Source organism: Balaenoptera borealis (assembly GCF_965194805.1).
Source record: "Balaenoptera borealis genome assembly, chromosome: 12".
Lineage (NCBI taxonomy): Eukaryota > Metazoa > Chordata > Mammalia > Artiodactyla > Balaenopteridae > Balaenoptera > Balaenoptera borealis.
Genome location: NC_138869.1, coordinates 9,594,998 through 9,609,432, shown reverse-complemented (window position 1 = coordinate 9,609,432; position 14,435 = coordinate 9,594,998). Strand labels below are relative to the sequence as shown.

The following is a 14,435-nucleotide window of genomic DNA, read 5'->3' as shown; positions in this document are numbered from 1 at the left end:
ATTTGTTAAGTACTAAGTCAATTAATTCATGAACTTCTCTTCATGGCATTGATCCCTTCTCATCTTGTATTATGATATGAGGATGAACTCTGTCCTCCCTACTTGCTAATCTTACGGAGGGCGGGATTCCATCTCCCCCCAGCCCCACATCGCTAAGCAACATTGAATTACTATCAGTTGAATTCAATTCTCTTGAGAGCCTTTAGCCTTTTCCTGCTTTTCCACCTGCTACAGTCCCTGATGTATAATACTTCCATGTAACCCATGGTAACCTGGAATTCCAGGGAAAGACTTTCTTTTATCTGTAGCCCAAACATTATAGTTGGTCAGTCATATAGGAAGGGGTTGAGGATAATGAAACTCAAGTTAGAGTTAGGAGTTACATTTAGGTGGGGTGTCCTGTAATTTTTGAAAAGAATATGAGCCTAGAGATTTTGTTCTTCTTGATCTCCTAAAAGCTACTAAAACCCCAGGTGCTGTTATAATTGACCTACCTGCTGGGTGGGTAGAAGAGCAGGCTGAAGTGAAAGGGGGATTAAGTGGGATGTAAAAGCTGCAGGTTTTAGCCCAGGCTGTCAACAAATACATGTGGCCTTGGAAGCTGCAACCTGTCTGGGACCTCCTCATCCCACCTGGACAGTGAGGGAGGGTAAACGGTCTCTAGGCTCCCCAGCGACTCTGACATTTCATGCATCGTCTCTCCAGAAGGAGCTCATTCTAGGAAGGAATGTTTTTATCATTCCACTTGGTCTCAGAAGAAATAGAAATAGTGTAGGAGAAACTAAACCAGACGACTTTAGTCCCATGGCTAGTGATGCCTGAAAATAATCACAGGAGAGATCATCTGGATGAACTTGGAGAGAATTACCCACCTCTTGCAGGCAAGGCCCAAAGTGGGGTGTGATGCCGAACCGCAAGTGGACTTCTGAGTCGGACAGACCCGAATGCAAACCCCAGCCTTGCCACGTACTAGCTGCGGGGTGGTGGGCCCGCTATGAAACCTCTTTAACCCTGAGTTTCCTTGGTTGTAAAAAAAAAAAAACAGGAATCACATGGATGCTGTTGAAGCAGGGTAAGGATTAAAGGAAGCGGTTTATGTATGACCCCTGGTGTTCACAGGCCTTTGGTAAATGTTGGGTCATTTCCCTGTTCCGTTCCATCCTCCATTAATTTAAAGGACTTGCACACTCACTGGTACCTGTGCCACTGGACCCACTTGCTCCTCAGCACAGGTTGGCAGTGGGCATTTCCGTGGGTTAGATGAACTCGGGAACTTTTTGGTCAGGACCAGACAGAGTGCCTGGGTCGACGAGCATCTTCTCTTAGTCAGATACAGTGAGTCTGATCAAATTCATACTCCCGCTTCTTTCTGTTCACTGAGGGTGTTCTGGTAGTTAGGGGACCACCAGCTCCAGGGGTCCTGGAGGGCAGGGCTCAGGGGGGGAGACACAGGGCCACACAGTACCTCAGTGGAGCAGGAATCCACGATTCAGCTGGAGCCGCAACCCAGGACTGTGGCCATGGAGACACCTTAGGAACGACAGGACTACCTCTTACTTGTAAGGAGTTCTGCTCACGTGACAGAGTACAGAAGGCTTCTCAGCACGCGGCTCTCCCGACGCTCGCCTGGGGATCATGTGGGCACACGCAGTGTGCAGAGGCAGCCCTCCAGTGCCGCACTGCCCTGTACTTGTACCCTTGCCATTTTTTCTCCCATCCCCCAAAGACTGCTCCTCCTGCAACCACATGAGCAAGCTCAGCCATTGCCTCCCTCAGGTAGGCCCAATGTCTCCCGGCTGGTCTGGGGCAGAGCTCACCTGGGATTTGCTCATGAGTCTTGGGTCACCAAGTCCCAAACTTTTTCTGAGGTTGCCCGGCTGAGAAAGAGACATGTTATGACCGGAAGCCATGACTCAATTCTAGGGGACGCTGCTTTGGGAATCAGGCTTTGCATTAGACAGTTGTGAATTCTCAAAGAGTGTTTCAAGGAATTCTAGCCAGATATCAGGGAGGTTTCTTTATTTAGGCTTTATTTAGTCAACTAGTCATTTTTATAGGGCAGAGAGTAAAAGCTTCCCCACAAGTCAAGTATTAGTCAAATGGAAGCAACGTGAATGATAACAGCTACCGTTGACCGTGTACCTTCTGTGTGCCCAGCTCTGGATAAGCACAGTGGTTACGGGCACTGAGACTGGATTCAGACTATTCAAACGTGTGTGTGGATCTTGGCTCTACCGCTTAACTAGCTGTGTGACTTTGGGTAAATTATTTAACCTCTCTGAGCCTCAGTTTCCTCATTTGTAGGATAGTAATAGTACCGACCTTATAGGGTTGCCGTGAGGGTAAATGAGTTAATGCAAGAAACAGTCCTTAGCACAGTAAGCATTATCAAATTCTCACTACTCAACATACAAAACTTGGAACCATGTTCAACAGTGAAAGTTAATAAAAGACTAGAACGACCCAATAAAGACAGGACCACTAAGGATGCAGGTCCTGCAGGAAGGAAGATTGGGTCACCCCCGTAGGACAGCAGAAACACGGAACGGGTGATGAAAGATGCTGGACGTGTCTGCTGTGACACCCTGGCCAGTTCGGGAAAATGAGGTGGGTGTGTTTTCTTCCTTGCTTGATAATGTGTAGTACACACACTCACTCACTGACCGGCTCGTACGTATTTTTAACCCCCTTTATTCTCCTCTGTTATTTTCTGTAAGAAGCGGTGGTGAACTTCACAGGTTAGTTCCTAGGTTACACGACAGTCAGGTGACACTGTGATTGCAAGAGGAATTAGCATCCCCCAGAGATGGATATAATGTTCTTTTCCGCCAGAGAGCAAGAGCATTTTCTTTTGTACCAAGGATAGTGCCTGGTGTCGGTGGAGCTGGGGGTGCTGCTGTTACCGTGGGAAGGTCACATATGGATTAAATGGTGTGCACGGATGCCGTCACTGGAGCGGACGTGGCAGTTTTTATCTGGTAGGACCCAGACACACGCCTATTCTTTGCACTCCACTCTGGAATGTAAACTACCTTTCTCAGGCTTTCTTACCTGGTGACTTTCTATCAGGTTTTGCCAGTTGGAGACGGTGGCAGGAGGTTGGAGGGTGAGGGAAGAGCGAAGTTCCCGGGTTTGCCTCCAACATTCGTGGTCCCCTGTGGCCTCTGGGCAGTGGTGGGACCGCTTTAGCAGCTCCCGCAGTGGCAGGGGCATTGGGCCAATTATCTAATGCTGCATAACAAGCCTCCCCCAAACTTAGTAACTTTTAACAATAATCATTTTGTGATTCCCCCTCAGAGTTCTGGGAGTTTGACTGGTGGTCCCGGCTTGGGGTCTCATGCTTGGTCGCGGTCACACACTCACTTGTCTGGCAGCTGGTGCTGTTGGCCAGAGCAGTTATACGTCCTCTCCGTGTGGCCTGGGCTTCCTCACAACATGGCGGCTGGGTTCTAAGAGCGAGTGTCCTGAGAGGCAAGGGGAAGGTGTGCCACATTTTAGGACCTCATCTTGTAAGTCAGGGTATCTCATCTGCTGCATTCTATCTGTTAGAAACAAGTCACTGAGGCCAGCCCATATTCAGGGAAGGAGAATTAAGAGTCCACCTACTGATGGGAAGACGGCCAAAGAATTTGCAAACATATTTTGAAACCACCACAGGCAGCATCTCTGGTTCACAGCAAGCAGGTCAGCTTGGAGATTGCAGCCCTGGGATGTTAGCCGCTTGCTGATCCTTGGGAGTCATCCCTTCCTCCTTCTCTCTTTTGTAACTAATTCCCTTGATAAAATCCCCTCTGTTTGATATACCCAGGACTGTTTCTCTTTTCCTGACGGATATATGCAGGCTATCCCTAGCTATCCAAACTCACTATCTGAATTGAATAGTAGAGTGACTTGTAGAAACATGAACTATTATCATGTGCCAAGAACCATGCTAGGTGCTGAACATATGTTTCCTCATTTAATTCTAATACCAGCCCTGCCAGAGAGGTATGAGTGTACCTACCTCACAGCACAGAAACTGAAGCGCAGAAAGGTTAAATAACTTGCCCAAGAACATGGCTGGAAGGAAGTCTGACTCTCAAGTACATTTATTTTTTGGGTCTTCTGGAGTTCGAGAAGAGCTACTTCCTGCCATAGAATTCCTTTTTCCTCAGAGGAAGTCTCAGCCCTCATCCTTATATACCTGTTTGATGACTCCCAACTTAGATATCTATACTTCAAAATGCATTGAGGAAAAGGAAGATAAGAATACATCTAGGAGAAGTGGAACACAAAGACTCAAGCATTCATCAATTATGAAAGCTACGGGGTGTGTAGGAAAAGGCACCAGACCAGGGAGTCTGCAGGCCTGCGTCAAGCCTCAGCCACGATGCTCATGTGCATTCTGACCCTCAGCTGTCATTTTCTCTCTTGGGGCCTCAGGTATTCCCACACTGGAAAATGACCCTGATATTCTGTGCTCTTCTGAGTATTTACTGTCTAAACTAGTTGGGGACATAAAAGGCTATATTAGATACAGGGGGAACAAGTTAAAGTTAAAATAAAGCCAGCTTATAGGGCTTTTAAAAATTTTTTTATTTTATTATTTTTTAATACAGGAGGTTCTTATTAGTTATCTATTTTATACATATTACTGTATATATGTCAATCCCAAGCTCCCAATTCATCCCACCCCCCCCAGGCCCCCACCCCTGCTTTCCCCCCCTTAGTGTCCATACGTTTGTTCTCTACATCTGTACCTCTATTACTGCCTTGCGAACCAGTTCATCTGTATCATTTTTCTAGATTCTACATATATGCATTAATATACGATATTTGTTTTTCTATTTCTGACTTACTTCACTCTGTATGACAGTCTCTAGGTCCAGCCACGTCTCTACAAATGATCCAATTTCATTCCTTTTTATGGCTGGTAATATTCCACTGTATATATGTACCACATCTTCTTTATCCATTCATCTGTTGATGGGTATTTAGGTTGCTTCCATGACCTGGCTATTGTAAATAGTGCTGCAATGAACATTGGGGCGCATGTGTCTTTTTGACTTATGGTATTCTCTGGGTATATGCCCAGTAGTGGGATTGCTGGGTCATACAGTAATTTTATTTTTAGTTTTTTAAGGAAGCTCCATACTGTTCTCCATAGTGGTTATATCGATTTACATTCCCACCAACAGTGCAAGAGGGTTCCCTTTTCTCCACACCCTCTCCAGCATTTGTTGTTTGTAGATTTTCTGATGATGGCCATCCTAACTGGTGTGAGGTGATACCTCGTAGTTTTGATTTGCATTTCTCTAATAATTAGTGATGTTGAGCAGTTTTCATGTGCCTCTTGGCCATCTGTATGTCTTCTTTGGAGAAATGTCTATTTAGGTCAGCTGACCATTTTTTAATTGGGTTGTTTTTTTAATATTGAGTTGCATGAGCTGTTTATATATTTTGGAGATTAACCCTTTGTCTGTTGATTCATTTGCAAATATTTTCTCCCATTCTGAGGGTTGTCTTTTTGTCTGGTTTATAGTTTCCTTTGCTGTGCAGAAGCTTTTAAGTTTCATTAGGTCCCAATTGTTTATTTTTGTTTTTATTTCCATTACTCTAGGAGGTGGGTCAAAAAAGATCTTGCTGTGATTTATGTCAAACAGTGCTCTTCCTATGCTTTCCTCTAAGAGTTTTATAGTGTCCGGTCTTACATTTAGGTCTTTAATCCATTTTGAGTTTATTTTTGTGTATGGTGTTAGGGAGTGTTCTAAGTTCATTCTTTTACATGGAGCTGTCCAGTTTTCCCAGCACCACTTATTAAACACACTGTCTTTTCTCCATTGTATATCCTTGCCTCCTTTGTCATAGATTAGTTGACCATAGGTGTGTGGGTTCATCTCTGGGCTTTCTATCCTGTTCCATTGATCTATATTTCTGTTTTTGTGCCAGTACCATATTGTCTTGATTACTGTAGCTTTGTAGTGTAGTCTGAAGTCAGGGAGTCTGATTCCTCCAGCTTCATTTTTTTCCCTCAAGACTGCTTTGGCTATTCGGGGTCTTTTGTGTCTCCATACAAATTTTAAGATTTTTTGTTCTAGTTCTGTAAAAAATGCCATTGGTAATTTGATAGGGATTGCATTGAATCTGTAGATTGCTTTGGGGAGTATAGTCATTTTCACAATATTGATTCTTCCAATCCAAGAACATGGTATATCTCTCCATCTGTTTGTGCCATCTTTGATTTCTTTCATAAGTGTCTTACAGTTTTCTGAGTACAGGTCTTTTACCTCCTTAGGTAAATTTATTCCTGGATATTTTATTCTTTTTGTTGCAATGGTGAATGGGATTGTTTCCTTAATTTCTCTTTCTGATCTTTCATTGTTAGTGTATAGGAATGCAAGAGATTTATTTTATTTATTTATTTATTTTAAATACATTTATTTATTTAGTTTTGGCTGTGTTGGGTCTTCGTTGCTGTGCGCAGTCTTTCTCTAGTTGTGGCGAGTGCGGGCTACTCTGTGTTGTGGTGCGCGTGCTTCTCATGGCGTTGGCTTCTCTTGTTGCGGAGCACGGGCTCTAGGCACGTGGGCTCAGTAGTTGTGGCTCGCGGGCTCTAGAGTGCAGGCTCAGTAGTTGTGGCACACAGGCTTAATTGCTCTGTGGCATGTGGGATCTTCCCAGACCAGGGATCGAACCCGTGTCCCCTGCATTGGCAGGCGGATTCTTAACCACTGCACCACCAGGGAAGTCCCTAGGAATGCAAGACATTTCTGTGCATTAATTTTGTACCCTGCAACTTCACCAAATTCACTGATGAGCTCTAGTAGTTTTCTGGTGGCATCTTTAGGATTCTGTATGTATAGTATCATGTCATCTGCAAACAGTGACAGTTTTACTTCTTCTTTTCCAATTTGTATTCCTTTTATTTCTTTTTCTTCTCTGATTGCCGTGGCTAGGACTTCCAAAACTATGTTGAATAAGAGTGGTGAGAGTGGACATCCTTCTCTTGTTCCTGATCTTAGAGGAAATGCTTTCAGTTTTTCACCATTGAGAATGATGTTTGCTGTGGGTTTGTCATATATGGCCTTTATTATGTTGAGGTAGGTTCCCTCTATGCCCACTTTCTGGAGAGTTTTTATCATAAATGGGTGTTCAATTTTCTCAAAAGCTTTTTCCGCATCTATTGAGATGATCATATGGTTTTTATTCTTCAGTTTGTTAATACGGTGTATCACACTTATTGATTTGCGTATATTGAAGAATCCTTGCATCCCTGGGATAAATCCCACTTGATCATGGTGTATGATCCTTTTAATGTGTTGTTGGATTCTGTTTGCTAGTATTTTGTTGAGGATTTTTGCATCTATATTCATCAGTAATATTGGTCTGTAATTTTCTTTTTTTGTAGTATCTTTGTCTGGTTTTGGTATCAGGGTGATGGTGGCCTTGTAGAATGAGTTTGGGAGTGTTCCTTCCTCTGCAATTTGTTGGAAGAGTTTGAGAAGGATGGGTGTTAGTTAGCCCTTCTCTAAATGTTTGATGGAATTCACCTGTGCAGCCATCTGGTCCTGGACTTTTGTTTGTTGGAAGATTTTTAATCACAGTTTCAATTTCATTACTTGTGATTGGTCTGTTCAGATTTTCTATTTCTTTCTGGTTCAGTCTTGCAAGGTTATACCTTTCTAAGAATTTGTCCATTTCTTCCAGGTTGTCCATTTTATTTGCATAGAGTTGCTTGTAGTAGAATCTTAGGATGCTTTGTATTTCTGCGGTGTCCATTGTAACATCTCCTTTTTCATTTCTAATTTTATTGATTTCAGTCCTCTCTTTTTCTTGATGAGTCTGGCTAAAGGTTTATCAATTTTGTATATCTTCTCAAAGAACCGGCTTTTAGTTTTATTGATCTTTGCTATTTTTTTCTTTGTTTCTATTTCATTGATTTCTGCTCTGATCTTTATGATTTCTTACCTTCTACTATCTTTGGGTTTTGTTTGTTCTTCTTTCTCTAGATTTTTAGGTGTAAGGTTAGATTGTTTATTTGAGATTTTTCTTTTTCTTGAGGTAGCACTGTAATGCTATAAACTTCCCTCTTAGAACTGCTTTTGCTGCATCCCACAGGTTTTGGATCATCATGTTTTCATTGTCATTTGTCTTGAGGTATTTTTTGATTTCCTCTTAGATTTCTTCAGTGATCTCTTGGTTATTTAGTAGCGTATTGTTTAGCCTCCATATATTTGTGTTTTTTACATTTTTTTCCCCTGTAATTTATTTCTAATCTCATAGCATTGTGGTCAGAAAAGATGCTTGATATGATTTCAATTTCCTTAAATTTACTGAGGCTTGATTTGTGACCCAAGATGTGATCTATCCTGGAGAATGTTCCGTGTGTACTTGAGAAGTGTAATCTGCTGTTTTTGGATGGAATGTCCTATAAATATCAATTAAATCTATCTGGTCTATTGTGTCATTTAAAGCTTGTGTTTCCTTATTTATTTTCTGTCTGGATGACCTGTCCATTGGTGTAAGTGAGGTGTTAAAGTCCCCCACTATTATTGTGTCACTGTCGATTTCCTCTTTTATAGCTGTTAGCAGTTGCCTTATGTATTGAGGTGCTCCTATGTTGGGTGCATATATATTTATAATTGTTATATCTTCTTCTTGGATCGATCCCTTGATAATTATGTAGTGTCTTTTCTTGTCTTTTGTAACATTCTTTATTTTAACATCTATTTTATCTGATATGAGTATTGCTACTCCAGCTTTCTTTTGATTTCCATTTGCATGGAATATCTTTTTCCATCCCCTCACTTTCAGTCTGTATGTATCCCTAGGTCTGAAGTGGGTCTCTTGTAGACAGCATATATATGGGTCTTGTTTTTATATCCATTCAGTGAGCCTGTGTCTTTTAGTTGGAGCATTTAATCCATTCACGTTTAAGGTAATTATTGATATGTATGTTCTTATTACCATTTTCTAATTGTTTTGAGTTTGTTTGTGTAGGTCCTTTTCTTCTCTTGTGTTTCCCACTTAGAGAGATTCCTTTAGCATTTGTTGTAGAGCTGGTTTGGTGGTGCTGAATTCTCTTAGCTTTTGTTTATCTGTAAAGCTTTTGAATTTTCCGTCAAATCTGAATGAGATTCTTGCCGGGTAGAGTAATCCTGGTTGTAAGTTGTTCCCTTTCATCACTTTAAGTATATCATGCCACTCCCTTCTGGCTTGTAGAGTTTCTGCTGAGAAATCAGCTGTTAGCCTTATGGGAGTTCCCATGTATGTTGTCTGTCATTTTTCCCTTGTTGCTTTTAATAATTTTTCTTTGTCAGTTTGATTACTATGTGTCTTGGTGTGTTTCTCCTTGGGTTTATCCTGCCTGGGACTCTCTGAATTTCCTGGACTTGGGTGGCTATTTCCTTTCCCATGTTAGGGAAGTTTTCGACTATAATCTCTTCAAATATTTTCTCAGGTCCTTTCTCTCTCTCTCTTCTCCTTCTGGGACCCCAATAATGAGACTGTTGGTGCGTTCAATGCTGTCCCCGAGGTCTCTTAGGCTGTCTTCATTTCTTTTCATTCTTTTTTCTTTATACTGTTCCATGGCAGTGAATTCCACCATTCTGTCTTCCAAGTCACTTACCTGTTCTTCTGCCTCAGTTATTCTATTGATCCCTTCTAGTGTATTTTTCATTTCAGTTATTGTATTGTTTATCTCTGTTTGTTTGTTCTTTAATTCTTCTAGGTGTTTGTTCTGTAATTCTTCCAGGTCTTTGTTAAACATTTCTTGCATCGTCTCAATCTTTGCCTCCATTCTTTTTCCGAGGTCCTGGATCATCTTCACTATCATTATTCTGAATTCTTTTTCTGGAAGGTTTCCTATCTCCACTTCAGTTGTTTTTCTGGGGTTTTATCTTGTTGCTTCATCTGGTACATAGTCCTCCACCTTTTCATTTTGTCTGTCTCTCTGTGAATGTGGTTTTCATTCACAGGCTGCAGGATTCTAGTTCTTCTTGCTTTTGTGGTCTGCCCTCTGGTGGATAAGGCTATCTAAGAGGCTTGTGCAAGCTTCCTGATGGGAGGGACTGGTGGTGGCCAGAGCTCAGTAAAACTTTAATCCACTTGTCTGCTGATGGGTGGGGCTGCATTCCCTCCCTGTTGGTTGTTTGGCCTGAGGTGACTCAGCACTGGAGGCTACAGGCTCTTTGGTGGGGCTAATGGCAGACTCGAGTCCGGGAGGGCTCATGCCAAGGAGTACTTCCCAGAGCTTCTGCTGCCAGTGTCCTTGTCCCCACGGTGAGACACAGCCACCCCCCGCCTCTGCAGGAGACCCTCCAACACTAGCTGGTAGGTTGGTTCAGACTCCTATGGTGTCACTGCTCCCTCCCCTGGGTCCCGATGCACACACTACTTTGTGTGTGCCCTCCAAGAGGGGAGTCTCTGTTTCCCCCAGTCCTGTCGAAGTCCTGCAATCAAATCCCGCTAGCCTTCAAAGTCTGATTCTCTAGGAATTCCTCCTCCCGTTGCTGGAACCCCAGGTTGCGAAGCCTGATGTGGGGCTCAGAACCTTCACTCCAGTGGGTGGACTTCTGTGGTATAAGTGTTCTCCAGTATGTGAGTCACCACCCAGCGGTTATGGGATTTGATTTTATTGTGATTGCGCCCCTCCTACCATCTCACTGCGGTTCTCCTTTGTCTTTGGATGTGGGGTATCTTTTTTGGTGAGTTCCAGTGTCTTCCTGTAGATGACTGTTCAGCAGTTAGTTGTGATTCTGGTGCTCTCGCGAGAGGGAGTGAGCACACGTTCTTCTACTCCACCATCTTGAACCAATTTTGCAGCTTACAGGTCTTGAATAGGCTTGTTATGGATTGAATGATTGTGTCCCCTCAGAATTCTCTCACCGCCCCCACCCCCAATGTGATGATGCTCAGAGGTGGGGCCTTTGGCAGGTAACATGGTCATGAGGGTGGAACCCTCATGAATGGGATTAGTATCCTTAAAAGAAGAAACATGAGACCTTGCTTTTGGTCTGCTGGCTCCACTGTGAGAGGAGACACTGGGAAAACAGGCCTCTGCAACTAGGAAGAAGCTCTCACCAGAAACCGGCCATATCAGCAACCCTGGTCTCAGACTTCTAGGCCCCAGAACTGTGAAATATCAATTTCTGCTCTTTATAAGCCAACCAATGTGTGGTATCTGTTATGGCAGCCCGAACTGACCAAGGCTGATGAGAAATACTTATTTTATCCCATAAGCAGTGGGGAATCATTTTAGCTTCTTGAGGAAGAACCTGACCCAACAAAACAAAAACACTTGCAGAAGAAAACAGTAACAAAAACAATAATAGAAAGTAATGACAGAAGTGACATTTACTGAATGCTACCAGGCAGTGTCCTAGTACATAGGACACTTGGCTTGCAGGACCTTCACTACAGCCCAAGGAGGTCTGTAGTGTTATTCCCTTTTCAGAGATGGTAAAACTGTTCAGAGACACTAAATAACTTGCCCAAAGTCACACAGCTAGTCAGTAGTGGAGTGAAGATTCAACCCAGTTTGGTCATATCTTAAGCCTGAGCTCTTTTGGGTTGGAATGAGCTGAACCCAAAGGTAGAAAAAATTGGTAGAAAACTATTGTTCAAATTTTCAAAAGAACCTAAGGGTGTGCACTAGAGCACTGGGCAATGGAAACAGGGTGAGGTAGAGACAATCTGAGAAAAGAAAGACAAAGCCTGAGATTGAACTGAAGAGACGATGCGCCGGGCGAGGGGACAGATGCTGCCTCCCCCCTATACCCCCATTTCCATCCGTCTGTCGGCTCCTCCTGCAGCCCATGAGCTGGAGGGGAGGCAGGCTCAGGTCCAAGCTCCTTGGCCTGGTTTCCCCTGGCCATTCCTGGTGCAGGGATGGGCAAGTTACCCATGAGGGCCCAGGAATCCAGACAGAGGCTTGCTGGGAACTTCTGGAGTTCCCTTGCTTTTCTAAGAGGGCTTCTGAAAGGAACTCCCTCTGTCTCCCCAGATGCAGATGGGGGTGCACACAGCCCTTGAGGCTGTTGTCAGGGGTCTCAGAGTTAAGAGGAGAGCTGGCCTTAGTGTGACGTCAACGTGGCAAAGGATGGAGAAAGGAGGGAAATTGGTCTGTTAACCCCCTGAATCAAACCAACTCTGAAGCCCACCAACCTCTGACTTCCCAGTTCTTTGAGCTAATGAGTGCTTTGTCATTTCCTGCTCCCCAAACACTCCTGTTACATGGGAAAGCTCTGCACCGGTCTGTTGCAGGTTCCTCACTTGAGTCACCGCCACACACCCTCATGGAGAACAAGGAGAAATGTTAAACACCCAGATCCAGGAAGATGCTGACTGGAGCTCTCACTGCAGAAAACCGAGTGAGCGGATGGAGCCGAGGCAGACAGAGCCAAACCTCCTGCCCTAGCACGGGGCTGCCGGTCCGCAGCACAGGCACCACCTCTCAGACCTCCGACCCTCGTGTGCCAAACAGACCACAGCCGAAGCTCTCAGGAAAGCAGGGCCCAGATGGCGCTGTGTGTAAAGAGGACTCTTCTCACGCTGAGTCCTCAAAGGTATTGGTTCCCCCCGGATAAATGTCTGATGCATACATTTCCAAAATCCAGTACAGTATCATGCACACCAAGATATCTTCAAATTCAACCAAATAGGTCAGAGTAACAGACGGTGTTCTGTCAAAAAGGATCATTTTATTCAGCTACACATAACACAGATAAAAGCAAGCAAAATCAGGATGTTTTTCTCAGCCATCCTTTCCACATTTTATGCAGTTTTAGAGAACTATACATCACTGATTTCTTCAGGCCTAAAAGAGAAAAGAAGAGCGAGTAAGAACACTGAGGCTTACTGAGTGGATGCTCAGTGGAGGTCCTGTGGTATTCGGATCAGACTCATCCTTGCAGTAGAACAGCGATGGGCTGACTGGGGGTCCAGGAGACCCTGGGGGCCATCGTGATCAACGGGAGGGAAAAGACTGATTTCTGCATCTGCTGAAGCAGTGATACAGATGCCAAAGGCACCCAAGCTTCTGCGGTAAGGGAGTCCTTTCAGATAGGAGCATGCTGCAACCTTTGAATTTAGCAGCTCTTTGAAAAAGGAGGAGAAAGGAAGGCAAAGACAAGACGTCGTATGTAAGTGAGCGTCCTTGGCCCCCTTTCTAGCCCCCGATGCCTCCCAACCACCCCCAGCGCACTGCTGCCACGTCCCTGCGTGTGACGCCGGTCTGCCCGCGGTGAAGGGCGTTCCCATCACGCCCTGCCTGGTAGACGCCGAGATCCCGTTCAGATTTTTCCTCTGGAAGCACCGGGCTCCCCAGCCAATTCAGACACTGTTCCTCCTGGTCCCACGGCACCTGTGCTGACGCCCAGCTCAGCACTCACCACACTGCACAGTGCTCTCCTGTCCCTCCGCCTACCCCGGGAGCTCCTTGAGGACAGGGACCTTGTCCTATTCATCCCGGGTTCCCCATCACCTAGTGCAGCACCCGGCACACAGCAGGTGCTCAGTAAACACCTGCAGTGACGGAACAGATGCACCTTGTTCAGACACCTGCCCTTCCAGCACCCCATCTACTGAGTCACAAGTGCCTGATGAAACGAGAGGAGAGGTTCTCGGGGGGTTTACGGGAAAGAAGTCCGACGGCATGGACTAAGCGGGGTGCTGCTGTCTGTCAGATCTCACAGGATCCTATTTGCAGATGGTGTTACGGGCTTGACCTCCTTTGTGTTGAGGATGAGATCATTCAGTCTGTGTTTCAGGGTGTGGCCCAAAGATCCGAACAGTCTTTTTCACCCTGGGATCCAGACCGTGGTCTGCGCTGCAGGTGTGACATGTAGTGTGGGCACCGCTCACGAGGTATAACAGGACCGGTTCCGGAGGTTCTGAGCACTGGCGCGTAAGCGCTCTCAAAAATACCTGATCATGTTACCTGTAGGCCGCCTCATGCACTTAGGACCTTTTACAAGGCCACTGCAGGCAGCGGCAGGTAAAAAGGCAGGGTACCGATAAAGTCATTAGTGAATGCTTCTAGAAGCTGTGGCCTCGCTTGTCCACTGACTGACTCCTGCAAACCGAGACTCGTCAAGAAACTCAGAGCTCCTTTTCCTGCCTCCACCCCTTTTAATTTTCTCCCTGGAGCAACCACTCTGGTAAACCTCACCCACTCGAGCACTGGGACTGGAATCTTATTACGTAAGGTGCTTTTTAAAATTCCAGGCAGAACCGATCAAGATACCAAGGTAGCTGCACACAGTAAGGCTCAACACGGCAACCCCAGGGCACTGAGTCACAGCGAGAGGAAGAGGCATCGACCGTAATGAGTCCCAGCTCAGCTTCACAAACCTTCCTCACAGACTCCGGGGAGCTTAACGTTTAAGGTAAATACACCACAGTCCACGAGCGGCATCGTGGAGCCATTTTTTGCTGCTAGTGGATAGAAACCTCCC

General features: G+C 44.9%; 1 protein-coding gene across 11 annotated transcripts in view; it reads right to left on the bottom strand.

Annotated features, from left to right (window-relative positions):
- The window catches only part of LOC309607261 (phosphatidate cytidylyltransferase, mitochondrial), a 272,769-nt gene that overhangs the window by 200,559 nt on the left and 57,775 nt on the right, over window positions 1-14,435 (bottom strand). Inside the window, exon 8 of one of the 11 annotated variants that reach the window (XM_082345574.1) lies at window positions 12,661-12,796. The exons of the other annotated variants lie outside the window; for them this stretch is intronic. Coding sequence (XP_082201700.1) covers window positions 12,720-12,796 — 77 coding nt within the window. The 3' untranslated portion in view covers window positions 12,661-12,719. Of the gene's footprint in view, window positions 1-12,660; window positions 12,797-14,435 lie in introns of those variants that run through there. 11 annotated transcript variants of the gene reach the window in all.